The following is a 23,999-nucleotide window of genomic DNA, read 5'->3' on the forward strand; positions in this document are numbered from 1 at the left end:
TAATTAAAGACGAGGCTTCTTCCCGTGTTTTGGCATTGGGATTAATTAAAATGATTCAGTCTCGAGCGACATTGTTTTCATAAACAAAAAGCCCGGGCATAAGTTGGCCAATAACAATATACCGCTGAGTCAGAAAGTCAAGTCTATGTAAGGAGGTCTGGATTCGCTTCACCAAGTCCCGCAAACTTTTGACAGTCGGAGGACGGTCCTGATTAAGTTGGGACGTTAATTAAACACGAGTCGTTGAAGAACTGCCGAATGCCCGGCCGTTTTCGGCAGCCACTTGATTTTAGCGCCGCAGAATTGCCATAGTAAAAATTCTAGTTTATGTTTACGGTCTCGTGTTTCCCTTAATTAAATGGTAAATTTTGTGCGCCTGCGAAACTTTGATATTTTGTTCTTTTTTTCGGGTTGTAAATTTCAAGTGTTATTTTATTAAATTTCAACATCATATTTTGTTTTTAAAATTCAAGAAATAACAAAATTTTTATACTGGATTATAAACGAATACTGTGACTGGTAAGTGCTGATGAGTGTATATCAATTAACGTACTTGTTATTATTGACAGTGAGGTTACTTTTTAATCGGTCAGTTCAAAGTTCTAAAAATATGTATATTAGATAACTGTGAATAATGAGAAGTTTATTGACCAAAAAATCTCACACAAAGCCTGTTTTACCTACAAGATGTTTTCCAAAAACGAATTCTCTCTTTAAAAGCCTCTAGCACAATACAATCGACTTTTCATGTCATGTAAAGAATTTTTATTTCACTATTTTTCTTAACATCTTTGTAATTATTTTCTTCCATTAAATTTTAATGATATTTCATAATTTCGTAGAACTGAATATATTTCAATAACCCAATATTTTTATAAGTTTACATTGCTACCTACAATTTTTTTCATTATTCAACACTGTAAAATATTTTAAGGAAGATTGCCGCAATGCCGCTAGTTTTAGAAGATGATAATTTGAGTTAACAACAAGTAATTATGACTAGAAGACATAACCAATTTCTGAATATTTCTGATACACGAAATGGCACATTCTCCACATACAGACTTCGTGCAAATGTTGGAATCACTTTAATTCTGTATAGCATGAGAAGAAGATTGCATGAATCTGGTCTTAGAGTCAGAAGACATTTCCAGCTTTCTCTATTAATCATGGAATATCGGATTGTCCGCACGGAATGGGAGAACGATCACCGTCTATGAACTGCAGTCGACTGGCGTAATTGTTTGTTCACAGATGAATTGAGGTACCCATTATATCACTAAGGAGTGGAATTTCTTTTCATATTAAACGCCTTCATTATTCCACCAATTATTATCCCATTTGTTCAAGAATTTGGACCAGATTTTTTTTGTAGACGATAATATCCAACCAGACCGTGGAGGAGAGAAATTTGGCGTTACAAGATCATTACTCAGATGTAATAGACCCTACATTCACCAGAATGCAATCCAATTGAACACATATGGAATAGTCTTTCTTGGCAAATTTCCAACCGAAACTATCAGCCTTCAAATATGGTGGAGCTTGCAATATAATGCTATTGTTATTTTATTTTTGAAATAATTCAAATAATCCACTTCAACATTTCAAATTATTTAAATCCTTTAAATTTTTAACGAATTTTTGAAATATTATTTATTCAATTTTTAAAAATTCATTATATATTTATTTCTATATTTGTGTCTGCTAAATATTTTTTATTTTTTTCAGTAAATTAATATTTTTTTAGTCTAAATCATAAATAATTAAGTGAGCATCAAAAAATAAATAAAATATTTTAACATATTAAATATTATATATTATATTATGCTTAAATACAGTCGAACTGTAAATAAAATAGCGTGGCGTTTGAACAGAAATGTGAGTATTGTTATACGATGTTAGCAGTCATGGAGTGAAAAGGGCAGAAGAGGTAGAGCGGGAGGTTCCGGAAGACAGAGCCACAAGACCGTCGTCTTAGATTACCGAACTCGGATGATTGCTGATGAAGGTAGGCCAATTGGTATTCGATCTGTTTACATCCGTATAAGATCTTTTGGCCTGCACCAAACCATAGGGGCCATCGTAGTGACTGTTGTATGGAACGTCAGCACTGGAATGAGGAATAGAATCACATTATGTTTAGTGATGAATCACGCTTTTACTTGGGCATGCACCATGGTCATGTGTTAGTAAAATATCGAGTAAGACGTGATCTTCACTTTGCTGTGAAGAGTGATATTCATAACACTATGGGTTTAATGGTATGGGGTGATATTGCTTATGGTATCAGGTGACCTTCGGTTTTCATTAGTGGCAATATGACGTTCCAGCGATATGTAGATGACGTTTTGAAATCTTATTTTCATTTCTATATAAGAAGAGATCTCAGACTAATTTTTCAGCAAGATAATGCCCATCCACTTATTATCAGGAAAACTTCAAACTTCCGAGTTATCGAAGTTCGACTTATAGAAGTTTGACTATGTAATATAATAAGATTCCTTATTCATTTTTTATTTTTATATTTATGTTTTTAATCAAGTATTCACAGAATTACTAACTCAAATAAAAATCAAATTTTTTACAAGCTTCTCATACAACATTTCTCTTTATATGAATGCTTTACTTCCTGTATTATAGATTTACATCATACTGAAAAAGGAAACAGAACATACAATATAAGCAAGAATAAGAGAACCTTAAATCGAGTAAAGCAAAAAGCAATCAAGCGAGACTTTTGTTATATTGATATTGAATTTAGGTAATCCAATAACGGAAACTCGAAAAGAAGGCTTAATAAGAGAGCTGCGCAAGTTTCGTAGGCCAGATAAATGAGTCGAGAGCCTGTAAAATGATAAAGAAAATTTGCAGCCAAGGGACTGGGAATTGTGTATTTCCAGTAGATGGGAGATTTTGACGTAAATTTTCGGGGGATCACAATCATAAACCAAAGCCGATATGAAAGGATTGACGTTTTTCCTTTTACGCAGGTGATATTGAAGTGCCTGAAAAGGCTATTCAAAGTCTTTATGAATTATAGTAGCAATTTAGTATTTTTATAAAAATAATAATTGGCTATTGAAATATTATTTCTATCACATTGTACATAACAATACAATACAAATTTAATCAATTCTATGAAATCGTCCAGGAAGCCCCGAGTACGTATGTTCGTACGGCATCGTCTGCGGACCACTATATATGTCAGGTCGCAGTCTCTGCCCACTTAGCAATCATAATTAAATTCTGAATTAATTACGCGGAATTAAAAAGTTTTTATTTCCCCTGCGACTATAAATTTGACGCAAATTTTTATGTGCACGTTTTATCCATAACTTTTAATTGTTCGAACGTTGATAAAATTACATAGACAATTGAGGTCACGGGGGACTGCACTTCTGCATTCGAGTGTAGGTTCGTGAATTAACTAAAATGCAGGGGTTGTTACATTTTTATTTAAATTGATGGCGGGCCGCCATATATTTTTTAATAAGCTCCGCCGTATGTTGCATTAATTTATTTTTAGTTTTATAAATCTGTGACAAATTTATGCATTCCAACTATTTTTATCTAGATTTCTGGTCGCACAAATAAATATAATTCAACACAAATAGATCCACCCAATAGATTTATATATTTTCCTTTATACATTTAATACAAAATTTTTACTGCAGTTCTAGCCCGAAGCCACCGGATTTAATTAAAAACAAAGGCAAAAGATAATAAGCCGCGGTTGACGTAATTTACGTTCGGTCGATTAATAAAATGCGGTAGGGGCAGGCTACCTCCATTCCACATTTTCCAAAGAGATTCCGAAGCTTGTTGTTCTAATTACGCTGTTAATAATTAGTAGCGATGGAGTCGATTATAAACGTCGACTTCTCTCGTCCATCTCGGGCTTAACAAATCAAACATCCGATAGGAAATAAATTTTATTGCGACCCCCAATTTCCGCCAAGTATTTCAAATATTTTCTTTGGTCGGAATGGCCCTGAGTTTCATTACTGGGGCTGCGGAAAGATTCGAGAGGGATCAAGGGTCACTGCTTTAATCGATAATTATCTTACTTCGACAAAGGGAGCAATTTACCATGTGGATTTATAATTAAGATAACTTTTAAGTCAATAAATTTCCTGGACATATTTATTATAAAAATGATTTAATCTGAGTTTGTTAAATTCGTATCTATAAACCTAAATGATCCTCTTTCAATAAATTATAAGGGTTAAGTGAAATAATTTTATATCACTTCAAGTTATTAATATTTATTCTTCTACGTTTCAATTATCTAAGCTAACCTCATCATTTATTACTTTTATAGAGGGTGGTCCATGTAAAATGGAAATGGCCTAACAAGATGGGTCATCCTCCAAATTTTACTCAAATGGTAAGCGAGTCAAATGTTCTCATTGAAAAGGGCTTAGTTTTTGAAAATCAAAACAGTTTTGTTAAATTAATGAGCAATAAATAATGACAAAAGTGGTCAATAAATTGATTTTACTAAATTTAGTATCGTATTTAATGCGTTGATGTAATTTAAATACTATATATAAATATTGAAAAAATATATTAACACACTATAGGCGGCCAGCAAAATAGTCCAAACTAAGTTGTTGAATGATAACAAAAAATAAGAGATAATTCTTTCAGTTCCGTATGTAAACCAATAGAGTAAAATTATCTCACCTCGCTTTTGAAGAAAGTACATTCAAAAAGGTAAAAATTACCCGACCAGCTAATAATCAACAGTTTTCGAGACGGGTATTTTTACCCGACCCGCTTATAGTGTGTTAATTTACAATAAAATGTAATAGATTTATGAATAATTAATTATATATATTTATAATTATTATTTGTAATTGTACTCCTTGGCTCTATTCAGGGTCCTGTCAACATATTATTTAAATAATTGCGTACACTTTGCGAGTAATGCAGAACAGCTCCGTCTTGTTGAAAAAAATTGTATGCATGGTTGTCCTCTATGATATATGTTAGTTGGGTAGATGGTAAAGGAAAAAAGACCTTCAATAGAATTTTTATAAATACCCACCTGATGCTGCTGTCAGTGTGTTTGTTTCATGAAAATTCCTGGATTATGATAAACCTAGTAACGATAATTGTGGTGATTAGTTAAACCGTTCAGGAAGAAAATCCGAAAAACACGAAAAGCAATCAATTTCTGAATTTTTCATCCAACGTATTATTGGCATTTTTAAGCACCAATGCATACGAAATTAAAAGCCTTTTTTAACGAGGTATTATTAGATCCACATTCTCTCAATTAGGGAGTTACAGATTTTGCTATGTTCAAAGCTGTCTCCTCGACAAACTAACCTGATGTGTTTCTGAATTTTGTCGAAAAGTTCTTACCCAGTCTGTAATGCCAGTGGTTAATATTCCTTTATATGAAGATATGCAATTCTTTTATCTAATGAAGTACAATAACAAAAATTTATGGGAGATACTAAGAAAAAAACTGTTTACAAAAACACCTTTTGTTCCCTTGATTATGTCACCAGTAAGCAGCCAGACAATTTGAAATTAATTTCGCTAGAGCAAGGTAGATATTATGGCAATTGCAGTTACTCAGCGTTTCCATACCCGGCGGTTCCGCGATTACACGGCCACCAAGTAGGAAGCAGACACATTAGCCGTAATGAAATTATAGAAAAAAGCTTGTCGGAAAAGCTAATTTCCAACATTTTATATGGAATCGGCACTTAGCCGGCTCTATGAATTCACTTTATACCGGCACGGTCGGTTAACGCAGATTCCGTCGCTATCAAATTTTAGATTCCTTTATTTTGTTCGCAGTGTTTCTTTGCATTGTTCCCGGCGTCGTTGTAATTTTCTCGAATTCTTGTCTTTATGAGTTGTCGTCAGCGACACATCACTATAAAATTTAAGGTGAGCGCTCGCAATGTTTTATAATGAAGCACACGGTTTAATAATCACGCTATTCACTTGCAGGACTATAGTGCTAAGATAAAACAAAACCGTTAAACTTACTGAAGGAGCTTTTACAACTATTGTGCTTCAAAATCATACAGGCGCTGCTTAACTATATTTTAGTCATTAAGTTATCCATTAACCCAATAATTTTGAACAGGAACTTTCAGGCTTTTGTTTTGTGAGGCGTTACTGTGCACAAATATAATTCTGCCTTGTCAAAGACGAGGTGAATAATCTTTTTAAAGTTTAATGCGAAACTTTCAAAATGGTTCAGAAATACTCTGCTCCAAGAAATCAACGCATCATCCAATAATAATTTATTATTATTTATATTTTCTGAACACGGGAAAATTAAACATGTACATTTTACATGTATATTTATATAAAAATAAGTTTTTATAATAGTTCTAAAAAAATTAAAAAAGATATTGTTTTTCTAAACCTCTACTACGAATAACAGCCTTACATCTTGTTCATACGCAAAATCTGGGTTCGAAGTTCATTGTGGTCCAAATTTTCCCAAATTTCAAGTAAAAGATGCTCATCATCCTCTCAGATATTCGTACGGTTACGTTGGTCCCTTAAACGTCTCCCAAGAATGTCTTAGATATATTCTATTGGGTTAAGGTCTGGACTGCTAGCTGGCATATGGAACAAAACCTTCTTCTAGAAGTTCCCACATTTGTCACCACCAAGTCGGTATGTGCTATTAAAGAAATGGCTTCCCATGCCATAATTCGCCATATATCACCTATCACATATGTTCAGGCAAAATCTAGACTCATCTGTAAACAGAACTCGTTCCAAATCCACTTCTAACCAATTGACGTGCTCTCTAACAAAATTTAGCGGGGCTCTGCGATGATCCACGGTTAAGGTCGGGCTTCAAGTAGGAACATGGTGTTGCAAATGATCTTCCCTAAGTCATTGTAATGGTTTCAATACTCATCCGTGCCCCTTACGAAGTTCAAAGTTAATACAGTGTACTATTTACTTAAATAGAAAAAATTATTTACAAAATTGTAGGTAGTGCATTAATATCTTGGAGCAGCATACTTCTTTGTGGTTAGCTCAAGTTGCGATTGAATATTTCTGTATAGATAATTTATTTTCGACAAATTTATGGGGCAACGGTCCTCACCCATCGATTTGGCCGTGTAGCCGAATAACGTCGGAAGCATTTATGCATTCGAGGAATATCACCGGGAGCCAAATTGAATTACTGCCAAGGAATTAGAGAACCTCGAAAATCCCCAGGCGCTCTTGCCGACCATCCGCACTTCAACAATTCAACGACTCGGAGGCGAGAATAAAAAAAATTGAGGGTCTTACGAAACGGCTGGAACAATTTAACGAAACAATTCGTTTTGTTTGTTGTTCGTACTGTGACGAGCGAGGGAATCTGATTTTTACTATGTAAATTTCGTTCCAGAAATTGTGCGAAAATTAAATCAGGGTAGGATATGTGCCCGGATTGATTAGTTTTACTTTGTTTGAAATTTATTTTTTATTTAAATGTTTCTCAAAGAAAAAACAATGACACTTCGTTCGGTGCCTTCAATCTCCCTTTTTAAACAATTATCATATTTTAGAGGAAGATGAAAAACACTTAAACTAGATAAGCAACGGCAGTCCCTGCATTTGATTGAAATCACCTCGTACACTCCTAAATTTCATGATCAGATTATATCCGTCGTGACTGGCTAGATAAACGTACACCTAGATAGATGAAGGACGACTTAATATCTCCACGATGAACGGCAGGCAGTCTGCTGATACTCCATATTTTTTATTTCTGGTGAATTTCGACATCTTATTTTCGCTGACTGATGCACATCCTGTCGATATCGGGCGGAAAAAATGTCTCCTTATTACGACGACACGTCTCGACGTCCAAATTCTCGTAAATCGTCCTCGTAAATAATTCCTTTTGATTTGTAATACATTGTAAAGTACTATTAAAAAAGAAATATTGTTATAAATATGCGATAGTTAAAATATTCATTTTAAATTAATTATGATCAATGAATTTTAAATTAATAATAAACATTATGCTTATATTTTAATAATTATAAATTTATTCAATGCAAAATAATTGATTTAATCCTCTAATATACGAGTCCAATTTAAATTTAATTTAAAGTTTGCAACTGCTACCAGGGAGAAAATCAAATATTTAAATGATTATGGGGATATGAAGAGATTTTAAACGGGGTCGAACGTTGTGGCGACCGCAACGGACATAGTTTGCACGAACTTTAAGCTCTGAACTTTAATAACACTTCAACTTTCAGTTAGATTCAATACAATATTAAAGCCGATTATGTGTGTCTACTTATAATTATTGCATAATCTTGCATGCAATATTCCAGTCAAACTGTTTACATTTTGAGTAATTTAAATTTACTGTCATTTTGTAAAATAAGTTTTAAACAATAATTTTGTTACATTAATGAACTTGCTAGGTTAAAAATACTCTTTTATACAAATTCATTTTTTATTCTCTTTTGTATATTATTTTCCATTTGGGTTTGCCAAATTTAATGTATGGCAGTCGTGAGTGTTTTTTATGGCAACCCATTCGACGGAAACTTTTTAAAACGCCCAAACAGATAAGTAAAATATCCCATTGCGAATAAAGTTTGTGCTTTTATCACCGCTAAATTACAATTTAAAGCTTTTATTTCCGTCAACTTTTCTTGTTTAACTAATACTTTTTAGTTTTCTTTACTGAAATTAATTTAATCCCACTATCCGCCGTAGTTGCCGTTAAAACAAAAGTTTAACGTCGAGTGCATTTAAATTTAAATTTTTGTGTTCAGGTTTAGTTAATGCAGCTCCATAAAATATAATTCTTATATTTTATTTAACGCTTGCTTTATTTTGTTCTTATAGTTATATAAAATAATAATAATAAATGTTTAAAAATGTCAGGAAATTACTTTGTTTATATGACATGAATAGTTCTGAAAATCTCATTCAGTTCAAATGTAACCGTACATTAAATGTGACGTACTCTCCCAGTAAATTCAGGATGACGTAAGTTTGGGAAAACATTGCACCTCCGCACTCTTTTTGTCCCTGTTGTTTGCTTTGCTTCGTCTGTTTTCATTTTTGTATCGTGTCTCCTGTAAGCTGTTTAATTCCTGCTTGTCAATTTGAATGTTCGTGTTCTGAAATCCTGCGACTACCCTTAGTAAAAGCACTGCAGTTTAAAAACAGCTTTGTCACGTTGCTTGCTCGTTTTATACTTTGTCTTCCGAGTTATTCCTTTTTATTCGTATTTCCTAGTTGAAGGGATTGAGTAATGAATGCCAGATCAACAAGTGATATTTGCTTAAAAGGTACAACAATATTTTTAATGGAAGTAAAAGTCAACTGTCAGCTCTTATAGGTTAAATTTAAAAAAAAACTGGAAATATATTTATATTAAAAATATTTGTATTAGTGCTATTGTTAAGTTAAGAATACTAGCAAATATTTGCGTTATATTGTTAAAGAAACTGTGACCACTAGTAAACATTGTTTTCTTAACGATCCCGATAGAACGCAATAGCATTGGCGACGATCCAAACGCCTTAAATGCGTGAATCATTTTTAGATTAATGTCGGATACTCGTTTTCTAGAAAACACAAATTATAATACTCGACACCGTTCGCACCAGTCAAAAACACCTGGTTGGAGATGACACTCGACGAAACGGAAAAAACCTTGCTGAACCTGATCAGCGACATCATCGCCGAGGAATTCATCAAATTGGAAGAATTCGGTGTGTGTCTATTGGTAGCGCTGATATTTTCTGAACAGGCGAAAAAACTGTATTTCAAACCTGTGATAAAGTGCGGGAAAATGGACAACGGTTGTTTGAAGTGGCCGGTGCATTTTTGGACTGAAATTAAAGGCGAAATTTTCGATCCAACCGTCAAGATCACCAATTACTTTATCTCCCTGCAGAACATGGAATATTATGAGAACCAGGAACGTCCTAACAACCCCGACGACTTTCTCATGCTGGAAATTTATCAAAAGTACAAAAAAAGTAACAAGGGAGATTTGTATTTCAAATTATTCCCGAGTGAAAATGCCGTCAGGCAAAGGATTAATGAAAAAATGTATGATATTTTTGGTGTTTGATTGGTGACATGTGATATTAACATAAGTTTAACCGTGATATTTTTATAAATTTCCTAATAAACATGTGCTGTTTTGAAGTTTCATTTTTGGCCACCTTCCAATTGTAGCTTGAGCTCTATACATGTTAAAGATGGAAACAAACTCAAAGGTGTTAAGTCATACCTAAACATAAATAATACGAATATTTTAAGCAGTCGTAAGAATTTTTGTTCTATTAACATATTTTAAGCAAAAAAACTAGTCCTTGTAAAAACTAGATTAATATACATACGTATGTCCTTATTTACATTGTCTAAATTAAACAGTATTCTAATTGTTGAAAGTTTTTGAAAGGCATTAGAAATTAATTTGGATAATCCCATTCATCAGTTTGGATTCCATCGGATCGACATAGCAGAAATTCCATGCAGTTGATTTGCATGATCTCAGTTGTAATCTATCTAAGGAAAAGTAGCGAGAGCTACGACACCTTCCCGAAATGCCAACGTCCCGAACCAGTTATCTCGGGGTTTATTTTGCAATATTATTTTACAGGGGATTTCATCCCTCATCCAGATCCGTCGATTCAGTTATGCGGGTTCCACGTTCCAAACTCGACGTTACACAAACTCTATTATGTAATAATACTGCTTGAATAGAGGATTACTTTTGATTTGTCCTTCCCAAGCAGACAGGAATTTGTTTTATGCTCCACTGCAGAATGCTGACTTGCAAATAAGATTTCATTAAATTCGTCGCAATTTAGTAAATGTAACAATAAAGAGATATAGGCAAAAATTGAATTAGTAGTTTGAAACCGTACAAGGGATGAATATAATGCCATATAGGTACACTTTTGTAGTGGTCTAGAATTTTTATAAGCCTGTCACATTGGAGGAAACATAATTATATTTCCGTGTAAGGTAAAATTCGGTTCGACGGTTGCATGCGGCGAAGAAGCGAATGAAAAAGAAAGCATCGAAGGTTGAAGCGCCGCCACTCGCACTGGAAAATATGAATTTCCCATTTAATAACAGACATTCCAACGGTATGTTTCTGCATAGATTCTTTATGGCAAAAATTTCTATCAAGAAAATTAAGGAATTTTAATAAAAAAATACTACAGGATGCCTACGGTGGCGTCAATTTTATCAAGGGAAATTCCTCAAAGGAAGGTTGGATAATTGTGATTATAAACAAAAAGAAAGCAAATGTGAAATGTGTGTGATCTTTTTGAAATCTACAATAAATTATTTTAAATAGTCAATAAGGAATATAAAAAAAACATCCATATAAACAATTAAAATGTAGCAGTTGTGGAGTATCTACTGCCATCTATACACAAGTCGAAGACTTAAAGAACTGCAGGGAAAGTAAATAGATAGATTACTACAGTACGTGTTCCTCGACTGTATTAAACCATGGATAATAAAAATTCGTACAATTTGATAAGTTGTGTTCAATAATAACATTTATTATACTCTAACATAATAATCATAAGATAATAGCTTATTAAATTCATTTTAGGCGCAATTAATTTCAAAAAGTTCATCTTATGATCTAATTTAAATTACTATTAGTAGTGAGTAATCTATTAAAATATCAGTACTCCAGTTATTCCTAAGAGATACATTGATAGAGAACATATTGAAATAAAAAATCAACCAAATCATATAAATTATATGTACTAAATCTTTTTAGTAAAATCTACGAAACTATTTAATGAAAAAAATGAATTATGTAATTTTATTATAAAAACTAAGACTAGGTAATCCCCAAATTTAAATTTCAGAAATTATTTTTTCCATATTTCCGTAATGTTTAGTCCAATCGTATTTAAATTTGGTGTTATCCTAAAATACATACCTGCAATTTAATGACTTTAAAGACTTTTTCCAGTGATTACTATACAATCCAAAATCATATAGATACGATGTAATAAAATAACCTCAGATTCAATTTATATTTGTATTTACAACAAGTAGATACATAAATAATAATCACAAATTCTGAATATATTGTCGTAAACTATTGTACTGCTGTAAGAAAAGATGCAGAAAAAATGACTTAAAAAGAGATTTATCTAATTACAATTTTTTCCCCCTGAGCGACGTTTATGAAAAACAGGCACATTAGGAACTAAAATTACAGATAGAGGAAAACCAAAAACTGTTAGAACAGTTCAAATGAGGGCAATTGAAACCAGTTGACCCTTAAATCCAGCATTAATACAATACGTTTGTCACAATAAACTAATGTATTGCATTCGGTAATCTGTAAAACTATAAAAAATAATACCTGTATCCTTACCATTATAGACATGTCCAAGATCTTCTAAAAGGAGATCTATTATTAAGACTGCAATTTTGTGAATGGCTCCGAGGTCATAATGAACACGTCTTTTCTTATTCTCTGATGAGACAACTTTCACTAGAAATGGATTTTCTAATATGTCTAACAAGCATGTTTGAGCTGAAAAAAAAAAACCTTAAAATATTCTTGGTCATTTGACTGAAAACATATACCTTCAATTTCTAAAGAGACTACTTCGACTTCCTCGAAGATATCTCACTGTCAAGACGTGGTATAAAGATAAGCTCTCCCAGACAATAACATAGAATCAAATACTTTAAAATACATTTAAAGCAAACAGCAAGGACGGAATCGAATATTTTTAGTTTTTTTTTAAAGTAGTACATACCAAATTTAAAAGATAGGTTCGAAGGTTACGGGCCAAATTAAATATATATATATATATATATTTTCATTTTCTTCTCTGGACGTGTTGTACCTATTCCCAAATTTTATCCATTTTATAATATGAAAAATATTACTTTTATATATTTAGACATTTTCCTTTTTCAAACGAATAAAACACCAAAAATGAAATTGTGTTATCTTATTTTTTTTACTCTTTAGTTATGATTAAAAATGCATTTTAATGAATTTGGTGTACTTTTACTTCCTCAAGGTTGTTCCGAATGAATATCAAAAAATACTGTAATGCAAAAAAAGAAAAAATCATCAATATCAAATATCAATAATAAGTAAGATATTTGCAAATATATGCCCATTGAAACTTATCTTCATGTGGAATAGCTGTTTATTTTTAACAGTTAATAAAAGTACAATGGTGGCCAGAGAAATTACTATCTTAAGTTAATTAAGAAACGCACGCCATACATTCAAAATATTTTATATTTTATTTAAAATACACATATTCTTTCTTCCTTTATCCACTGTGTATTTAAATCAAATTCTGTTTAAATCTTGAATAAAATAAATTAAAAATGTGACTGAAATAGCACCCTTTTGAAAAATATATATTTGTTAAATAATTTATACATGACTACTACTAAAATTGTTAATATTTCGTTCGTTATAACCACATGTAAACAAGGCAAATATTCAATAAAATATCACCAATAGTTGTATAAAATTAAATTTCACGACTCTCCTATTAATAACCAAAATTCATCCAAATTTTATGATTTTTGCTGTTTTAATCGTGTTTTCAATGATATTTTGATTCGGTCTGGTCCGCAGAGAATCTCAACATTTTTATCTTTTAATCCGCTTGTACAATTTTGGATGGATGCTTCGTAATATTATCTTGTATAAAAATCCATATAATTGGTAAATAGTTCCATTGCATCTCTCATGATGTCTCTATGTACGAAACGGTACATTTTACTAAAAATTTTTTATAACGACCTATATCATGCTAAGGAAGGGGGGAACCCCAAACCACTGGGTTTCAATATTTCTGTAGTGTTTCTGGGATCTAAACTTTTATGAGGAGAACGATGAATGTATTTTTTACCATCTAATGTTGTTCTATTGAACATAGATTCATCACTTCGGCAAAATTCTGGAAGATAATTAATACATTTTTGTGCAAACTTTTAGTCTTGTTCAAATATTCTTTTTTGATACCAACGATTTCTTTACTGAAAGTAAGTCGGCGTCTGATTTTTCCAATTTGTCTGCCAATGAAAGTTGTTTTGACATTTCTTATTGTAATTTATCTAACTGTGTTGTTTCATATCTTGTTAATAAGTAATGTATTTTAGGACGTATCATAAGTTTTTAGCGATATCAGCATATTTAGACCTTGATGTTTCATATTAATTATCATTTTGCTCTTCTCTGGAGTGCAATGTTCCTTTCTTTTCATTGAAGGTGAATTTATTTAATAAAATAATATAAATCCTACTAAGAATAAATTCTTACTATTAAGAGTATTGTTAATTACATAAATCTCTTTGTGTAACAAAAAAAGAAAAAAAAAGCATAGAATATTGAAATATATTTTTTATATTTACTGGTCAAAATATTAATTAAATTATTTTATTAAATATCTTACAAAATGTTTGATTTAAAATTTTGTGCTATTTCTCTGACCACCCTGTATACTAATTGTTGTTTTTATATTAATCTAGAAGGAGTTAACCTTCCATATTTCTATTTTAGGCAGTACTACTTTGTCTTAAGTTTGTGATACGTTTTAAATAAATAAATATTATTGATTTTATAATTTTAATTTGTTTTATTTTTCTTTTAAATTAATATGAAAAGTGTAAAATAGGTTGCCTATTGTACTATGCCTAGTGTACTCCTTAGATCAAATATAGGAGTATTTGATCTAATTGTAAAACCACAACATACAAAAGACTTCAATCATATATGCAGATAAAAGCGCATATGCAATAAATATTCCTCTTTCACATCCATCTTTACTTTTTTAATTTTGTATTTCATTCCATGAAACCTGAGAATTTAGTGTACATATATTAAAAAAAAAAAAAATAATTATAACTCTGAAATTCTATAAAAAGTATATGTAAACTACGAGGATCCTCCTTGGTCAGGGGCCTTAATCAATTCGTATTTATTAGCTGATTCTAAAACTATTAATTATAGTAACACGAAAAATTTATCGTGACCTACCGGTTCCATGTCGTATATGGAAAATTGACCACGTAATACAAAAAATTTTATCTATGCTGTATATCAAGAACTACACCAAAAAGTTTTCAACAAATATTAAACTAACAAACAGTTACAAAATTAAAACAATTATCATAGCAGTAATTACTATCTGCCAAATAATTTTACTAACTATCAACCCCACATAACTATATTCACATTATCATTCATCACCTTTCCAGAATTTAAAATTTATGCAATTTTAAAACAACGTAGTTTCCTGCGACTAGTCAAACACAATGCATTCATATGCCGAAAACTGTAGACAACACTAAGATAAGACCGGTCATAAACTGAAATGTCCTCTAGGTCCCCTTTTAACCTCTCGTAATTAATTTGATTGGAACCGAATTTTTAACTTCGCCAGTAGTTTGTGACACTTATTAGCGACAACATCTGTGATAAATTTGTTCCAAATCGTTCATAAACCATGAAGGCTATCGATAGAAGAAATATTAAGGTAAGTTTTTCTTACATTTATTTTATTTATTCAATGTTTCTTCAGGAATTGTAAATGAGGTCTTTCATATATATTATTTATTAAAAAGTTAATTGTTATTAATTATTTGATTTTTACTCAGTATGTTAAAAAAATATTTTTCTAATTTATGATATTATCTGATTATGAAATTGTTATTCAGTGGCAATTTTTTTTTCTTATCACTATTATAATCTAACGAATTTTATCAATCGTATGTTAAACCCGTGTCTGGAATTATCGCAGGACATTATAAAACGTGAATTTCACGTGGCACATTTATGCATAATCGTCTATCTTATTATGCAAAATTATATAATTTTTTGACGTTCTTATCGAAAAGACTTTAATATTTTTATTAACAACAACAACAATTATAATGATAGTTGAATTTACTGATTATTTAGTAACTTCATTCCAAATAAAAATGTATAAAACATTTTACATTTCAAATATTGTAATTGTAGTTATAAAATTAAAATTATTTATTAAAATGGTTGGAGTAACGCGTATTATTTAGACCATACAATTATGGTAAACACAGGATTTTGAAGAGACAATTTATCTGAGAAGATAAAAACATGTTTGACAAGATCAAATAGATTTATTATCGTCAGTCCTCAACAGTCGTTGGTGCAATCGAGTGCGTGTTGAATCAACAAATACAAGATGAAAGCTATTGAAAGAAGAGCATCCTGTGTAAGTTCTGCAGCAAAATATAAATTAATTGCAGTGCATGTATCTGGTGCGTTTATCGATGTGAAGAATGAACCGTAAACACTTCAACTGGTTGTTTTTTCATCTTAATGGATGAGTTCGAGTTGCCATACAATAACCTTTTTACATGATATAAAACACGTCGCCTTAATATTAATCTAACTCAATTATTATGATTGGATACAATATTTGTTTAAAATTTTAGAATGGTCATAATGTCTATAATATAATTTAAACATGCTTAAATTTTATTTCTCTGTACGTGGAAATACTTTTTTTATACTAAATGATTGAAAACTTTTCTGTTAGTATAGTCTATTTATGACACGATTAATATTTAATGCACTTCTCTTATGATATGAGGCAATACAAAATAAGCAATTAAATGGAATTTTTTATTGTATCCTATTAAGAAATATTTTAATGCCTTGCTACGTTGGAAATTTTTATTTTTTTCAACGAGGTAAAAGAAATTGTTTAAACTAATTATTTCTACAAACAAAACTTATACTTAAAAAATATTTAATTATATCAACTTTTTGTTAATATCAATTTATAAATTTTTAAAACATATTTAAACATTATTAATTTGGCTTAAATGTGGCTAATCAACTCAATTTTTGGTTAATTACTTGGTTTATCACAATTAATCTTTTTAAAGTACTTCTCTTATGATACGAGGCGTAAAAAATGAAACAATTAAATGGAATTTATTATAGTGATTTGTGGAAGTATTCAATAATATTTTAAACTATTGCTGTGTTGAAAATTTGTATTTTTTTGAGGGTTTAATTAAATTCGTAAACTTGTATTTGTATTATTAATGTGACTTAAATATGGCTAATCAACTCAATTTTTAACTAATTATTTATTTACCACAATTAACATTTTTAAATCACTTTTCTCATGATACAACGTATAAAAATAAGCAATTAAATAGAATTTATTATTATGATTTTAGCAATATTAAAAAATGTTTTACACTTTTGTTATGTTGGAAATTTGTATTTTTTAAGGGTTTAATTAAAGAGGGAATTTTTTGTAAATTTATTTGTATTATTAATTTGGCTTAAATATGGCACAATCTCAAGCATTTCTCTATTTGATACGAGGTGTAAAAAATTAAGCAATTAAATGGAATTTATTATTGTAAAAATATTTAACGATAAATATTTATACAAGGGTTTAATTAAAGGGGGAATTTTTCGAAAATTTGCAAACTTTATCTTTGTATTATTAATATGGCTAAATAACTGAATGTTTAGCTAGTTATTTACTAATTTTATTGTTACAGAATTAATTTAAATTTATTTATTTGAATTAATTATATTTTAAACAAAAACGTTATAGTATGTAAATTAATGAAGTAAAACCTAATATTACCCAAATAATTCGTACATGATTCAAAGCACACACTCACATAGATATCACTTCGTATGCGTCAGTTTCATGGATTTTATTGCACAACATTACCAAAAATATTCGAAGTTCCCTCGTACAGTCACGTTCATCCACACCTTTCGTAGTGGAAGAAGAAGAGATCAGCTGATATTAAGGAGCTTTCACACAACACTCCTCCAATAAAAACATCCCGTTTACTTATCTAAACACAAAATTATCTCCCCACATTGCAGTTCTGCGAATGCGTGTTTTATAAATGATCGTGATTTCAGTTTAAACGAACAATCTCCATTTATCGTCGTTGTAGACTGCAATCGAATTTACCGGCCTTATCTAAACCAGCTCTAACCGTCAATTTGCGCGAACGCGGAAACATCCGGGAGGTGCATTTGACCTCTTTGTCCTCTACGCGATTCATAAAACGCCGGTCTTCGACAGAAGAGACGTTCCAGACGTAGAAAAGAGTGTTTTACTGAAAAAAACCGTTCGATTATTTTGATTAAAAGGTATGTTTACTTTTATTTAAATTTAAACACGGCACGATTTGATTGTTTTACGATTATTTTTGAAATAATAGCAGATTTCTGGATTTAAATGGCTAGGTTATTCACAGAACGTTTCAGATTTAATTTTTGTTTCTATTTATTTTATCCCAATTTCTGTAAATGTATTCAGTAGATCGAAACGTTGAGAAATAATCGTAAAACAAGTGGGCTATGGTCGTAAAATAAAATTTATAAAATGACTTGATTATACACCAATAAATTTATGTGCGTAGCAAATAATTTTAAACAAGTAGTTAAATTAGAATAATATTTTTAATAGTTTTGTAGTAAATTATGACGAGTCAAGGTTAAGTATTAGGTCATTTCTGTTTTGTCCTTATTAACCTCTTATACAAAAAAAAATCGATTTTACCATAACATGTTGATCTAAAATGTAATGTGTCTAACTTTTCGTTGAAATTATAACATGATAAGTATAATTTGTTTCTCATAATATAAATCTTCATGAGTACGACTCGTGAATTATATTTTACTGGTCCTATAAACATTTGTTTGCTTTCTTTATTAGTAATACAGTTAAAAGTGTGTACACATTTAACGTAGAAAAAATATTTAGTCAGTTTTATCAAATGCTTCAAACGGAAAACTTTTCCAATATACTGATAATTGTAAACAGCACCCACTTTATCTTTATGAAAAATACCACTACCTACAAATGATTCCAGTTAATAAATATTGAGAAACAAATTGATATATTTTAAATAACAAAAAAAATTATTTCCGTATTTGTCTCCAAATGTTGATTAATCATCACTTAATTGCGACTTCGCCAAATTAATATACCATACACTTGAGTTGGTTTAAACAATGATTATGTGAGACAAATTGAGATAATGTGACTGATTACCCAAATTATTTAATATATTGACCTAATTCGGTGTAATCCAGTAAAGGTCTCATTCACTATTGTAATTCTTTACGAGTTTTATCTGGTTCATTTTGCTTGAGGGCAACGTAATATGTGCTAATTACCACTTGGATAATTTTTAAAAATAAGTAATTGGATTTTTATCATGCATAATAATAAATTAAGTAATAATATATTATTTTTAATATATTTAATAATTAATATGAAGTTTCTAAAATTAACCAATAAAACGTAAGAAGTATTTTTAAGTAAGTGGTAGAGAAGAAACTTCAAGGTTACCAAGAGAAGTGTTTTTCAGCCTTATCTGCAATATTATAACAATTATAAGAATAATATTATCAAATATACACGAAAGAGGAACAGTAAATATTTGATATACTCTCCAATTTGCATTTGTAATGAGTAAAATTTATAAATCTATTGAATTTGTCGATTACAAAGTAAATTGTACACTGGATGTTATTACAATCAACTGAATGTACAAATCCTATTTATAAACGACTATTTTAATATGATAGCGATTATTTTAGCCAGACAAAATGTAACGATTATGTGGTCAGATAAAAATGAAATGGGAAAAATGATTGTGTAAAATGCGTACTCGATAAATTGTTCTACCCACTTAGTTCGTGTAATATTAATGTAATCAATAAAGTTATGTAAACGATGAAAAGAACGACTTTGGTCTTTGGGTTTAGGGTGAAGACCTCCGTGATGATATTTCAAAAATAGTAACATGAAAGTTACTGAGTACAATTTTGATAAATAACACATCGTGACCGACGCTAGGAACTTTGCCAAACATTTATTATTTTATTAACAATACGGTTAAATAATAAATACAAAACATAATATAATTTTTTTATAATCCATTGTTCTGTTGCATTTGCCAAATTCATTAAATTAAAATGTGAACTGGTTATCAATTCTTATCTCATGTTTAATTAATAATTTCGGCATTAACATGATTGTAAAACATGAACTGAATTCGCAAATTAAATAATATTAGTCTCATAGTGACTCACGAGATTCGGGTGTTGTTGCAATTTATGCAGAGAATAATTTTATGGCAACACGACGATTGCGAATATCGAGGAAATGCGGATCATTTACATTGAATGCAATGTCAACGGAAAATTTGCCCTGCAATGTTTTTCAAACATTGCTGCTTAAAATAGACGTCTTAATTTATAGTACATTATTATATTTTTAGCATGTTCTGTACTTACAGTTGTGCTAACGAAAATAACTCGAGAGAAATACGATCTGTAATTTAACCAAACATGTCACTGTCACTAAATTTTTATTGTGGCCATACACTGGTATGGCTTCAACCCTTAAAATTAATCGATAATCGCATGGAAAGCATTCGGTAATATAGTGCAACCTATTTTAAAATTATACGAAAATGGGGGGGACTTTTCGGAGTGGGAGAATTCGTCTGTTGGGGCTACTGTTACGCAAAGGCATTTCACTGTCGTTTCCGCAACGTTTGTCACCTGTATCATCACATAAACATATCAGGATGGTCTGGACCACAATCTATGACGATAAGCCAGACATGGTTGAAAAATTTCTTTTAATTTGTTGCATTTTTCTAATATTATTCTTCATTTTCAGATGGCGGACTCCAAAGTGTTGCCTTCCCAAATGCAAGCTGCCGACGCTACCTCTCATCTGGACCATACTTGCGCCCTTAACATCACCTCCAAAGCCTCCTATGTGCGTCTCTCCGGAATTATCTGTACCATTGGTAAGTCATTTTCCCTGGTTATGTCACTACCGCTTACCACGCAAACTGCCGGCTAATTATCACAGTGGAAATTGTTTTTGTTTTCAATGTGACCTTGATGCGCTGCGTCGACCTAAAGGTTTTGCGTCTTTTGAAGTGATGACGGAGCGTTTTCAACTGTGGTCCTTTACTGTAAAGGATTTACCCGCTGTTTCCGACATGTTGACTCGGGGCTTTTGAGATTATACGCTAAGTAACACTAAGCGATATTTATGGAGGTGTTATTTCCCATTTGTGAAATTTTTATATGAATAAATTGAGTAAACATGTTGTGTTAAACTTTTAGCTTGATAAGTACAACAATTCATTTTTTATAATTATTTATCTAATATGATTAATTCTAACTAGATAAATGCATTATGTACTTTTTCTAATTATAATTATCTACTCAAATCTGTTTATTTCTTATAAAACAAAACAAATACACTTGTAATTTCCTTTATAACATGTTTGAACAATTCTTTTATTTCTCTGCTAGGGCCTGCCTCCCGAAACCCGGAGACTCTGGTGCAAATGATGGAAACTGGCATGAACATTGCTCGTTTGAACTTCTCCCACGGTACACACGAATATCATGCCGAAACCATTAAGAACATCCGTACTGCCGTTGACATGTATAGCAAGAAAATCGGCATGCCTTACCCGTTGGCCATCGCTCTCGACACCAAAGGACCTGAAATTCGTACCGGTCTCCTTGAAGGGGTAAGTCAATACTATTATTGTAACCAGTAATATATTTATTATATTATGTATGTATTATTTAGGGTGGCTCAGCTGAGGTTGAATTGAAACGTGGTGAGACCATCAAGTTGACCACAGATAAGGCCTTTATGGAGAAAGGAAATGCCAGTACAGTCTACGTAGACTACGACAACATTCACAAAGTCGTAAATGTAGGAAACAAAATTTACGTCGATGATGGTCTTATCTCGCTCGTTTGTACCGCTAAGTCTGACAATACATTGACTTGCACCATTGAAAACGGCGGCATGTTAGGCAGCAAGAAGGGTGTAAACTTACCCGGCGTCCCAGTTGACCTTCCAGCTGTGTCTGAAAAGGATAAATCCGACTTGCAATTTGGGGTGGAACAGGAAGTCGATATTATTTTCGCCTCTTTCATTAGAAACGGTTCTGCTTTGTCCGAAATCAGGGGAATCTTGGGAGAGAAAGGCAAGAGAATTTTGATCATCTCGAAAATCGAGAACCAACAAGGTATGACCAACTTGGATGAAATCATCAGGGAGTCCGATGGTATCATGGTAGCCCGTGGTGATTTGGGTATAGAAATCCCGACTGAAAAGGTCTTCTTGGCACAAAAGGCCATGATCGCTAAATGTAACAAGGCTGGCAAACCAGTAATTTGTGCCACACAAATGTTGGAATCTATGATCAAGAAACCAAGGCCAACTCGCGCTGAGAGCTCCGACGTTGCCAACGCTGTCTTGGGTAAGTAATCTGCAACAGAAAAAATTTAATAAATCGTAACTAGGAGAAAGTATAAAAACAAGTTTTGACGAGTTCATACTCGTTAATTTAATGAATCGCAGTTCATTTGGATAAAATATATCTTTCAAACATAATTTGCACAAATTGACAATATACTTTTGATTATGCCACTTTGAAGAAAAATGTTTGCAAATGTATCAATTTGAATACGGTTGTAGAAAACGGACTAAGATTTTCATATTGAATATTCGTAGTGTTTGTTCTGATACGCATTCTGAAAAAGGGACATAATAAAAATTCTATTTCTAAACTATTTCTTCATGATGTAACGTAACCTTTTTCAATATGGCAAAATAAAACACAGTATTTGATAATATATTTTTAAATTTTAGACGGAGCTGATTGCGTTATGTTGTCCGGTGAAACCGCCAAGGGAGATTATCCATTGGAGTGCGTCGGCACAATGGCCAGCATCTGCAGGGAAGCTGAAGCCGCCATCTGGCAACGTCAGCTCTTCAGCGATCTGTCTCTCCAGACACCCATCCCAGCCGATGCACAACAGTCGATCGCCATCGCCGCCGTCGAAGCATCCTCCAAGTGTTTGGCTGCCGCCATCATCGTCATCACCACCTCTGGAAGGTCCGCTCACTTGCTCAGCAAGTACAGACCAAGATGTCCCATCATTGCCGTCACCCGCAATGCACAAACGGCTAGACAGTCTCATCTCTTCAGAGCCATCTTACCCATCATCTATGAAAGTATGTATGATTAAAAATTTGCTAGTATTTATGTATCACTTAATTAAACTAAGGGTTATATTATATATATTTAATGTGTATAAATTATATAATATTGTAATTTAATCATTTGTTTTGTTGTTTAGGCCCGAAATTGGAGGACTGGTTGAAGGACGTCGACGCCCGTGTTCACTCTGGTATCGACTTCGGCAAAAAGAAAGGATTTATCAAATCTGGCGATCCGGTCATCGTCATCACCGGCTGGAAACAAGGTTCCGGCTTTACAAACACCATGCGCATTGTGTACGTATCGCAGAATGACGAAGTCATCTGTTCAAATTAATAAGTGTATTGTATTAAAACTAATTCATAACTGTCTAGGGATACTCAAAAATAAATATTATTTGTCACTGTGTATGTAGCATGTTTGGAAGGAGAATTCAAATTAATATGTATAAAAATTGTTGATGTTTTGCCTCAACTTGTTATGTACATATCTGTAATATGGATTCAATGTTCAGAAAAATTCAAGTGATATTATTTATTATTTAAATGGATTACGCAACTGGCATTACTAAAAAATAAGGTGTAGGTGTAATTTACTTCTAAAATTGCATGTGTTTAATACTAACTAAAATATTATTCCCCCAGATGTGGTGTAGATTTCAGTCAGTTACTTGTGCTTTTGGGTATATGTCCAGCATCTAAATATATTTTTGATTGGATTGTTTTATAATAAGCTATAAATTATTTTACAGAAATGTCGAATAGGTTCAAACCAGAAGCTAGACAGGAAAGCAGCCATGTGACCTATAACATAGGTTTTCTTAGGTTTCCCAAAAGCCTATTTGTACACTAATGATATATATTTAATTTATGTGATCATTTTATGTAGTAATAAAAAATTAAAATAAAAAAAATAAATTATTTATTATA

At 31.6% G+C, this 23,999-nt stretch overlaps 1 protein-coding gene across 4 annotated transcripts; it reads left to right on the forward strand.

Annotated features, from left to right (window-relative positions):
- The first annotated feature begins 15,358 nt into the window (after positions 1-15,358).
- LOC109604182 (pyruvate kinase-like) lies at positions 15,359-23,999 on the forward strand. 4 transcript variants are annotated; one of them, XM_049965080.1, is made up of 7 exons: positions 15,359-15,518; positions 20,709-20,841; positions 21,359-21,582; positions 21,645-22,326; positions 22,719-23,084; positions 23,210-23,366; positions 23,822-23,999. In XM_049965080.1, exons 1-7 carry the CDS (start codon positions 15,489-15,491, stop codon positions 23,832-23,834), a joined length of 1,605 nt encoding a protein of 534 aa, XP_049821037.1. In that variant the 5' UTR covers positions 15,359-15,488; the 3' UTR covers positions 23,835-23,999. The 4 variants fall into 4 exon arrangements, with proteins under 4 accessions (XP_049821037.1, XP_049821038.1, XP_049821039.1 ...); XM_049965081.1 differs by lacking the exon at positions 15,359-15,518 and adding an exon at positions 16,130-16,235; XM_049965082.1 differs by lacking the exon at positions 15,359-15,518 and adding an exon at positions 17,959-18,160.

This window comes from Aethina tumida, chromosome 3, assembly GCF_024364675.1.
Source record: "Aethina tumida isolate Nest 87 chromosome 3, icAetTumi1.1, whole genome shotgun sequence".
Classification (NCBI taxonomy): Eukaryota; Metazoa; Arthropoda; class Insecta; order Coleoptera; family Nitidulidae; genus Aethina; species Aethina tumida.

Coding starts and splice junctions, on each gene's coding strand:
- LOC109604182 (XM_020020711.2), top strand. CDS start 20,497: ATGGGGGGGACTTTTCGGAGTGGGAGAATTCGTCTGTTGGGGCTACTG. Junction 20,653..20,708: donor ATGACGATAAGCCAGACATG/GTTGAAAAATTT, acceptor CTTCATTTTCAG/ATGGCGGACTCCAAAGTGTT. Junction 23,085..23,209: donor CTTACCCATCATCTATGAAA/GTATGTATGATT, acceptor TTTGTTGTTTAG/GCCCGAAATTGGAGGACTGG.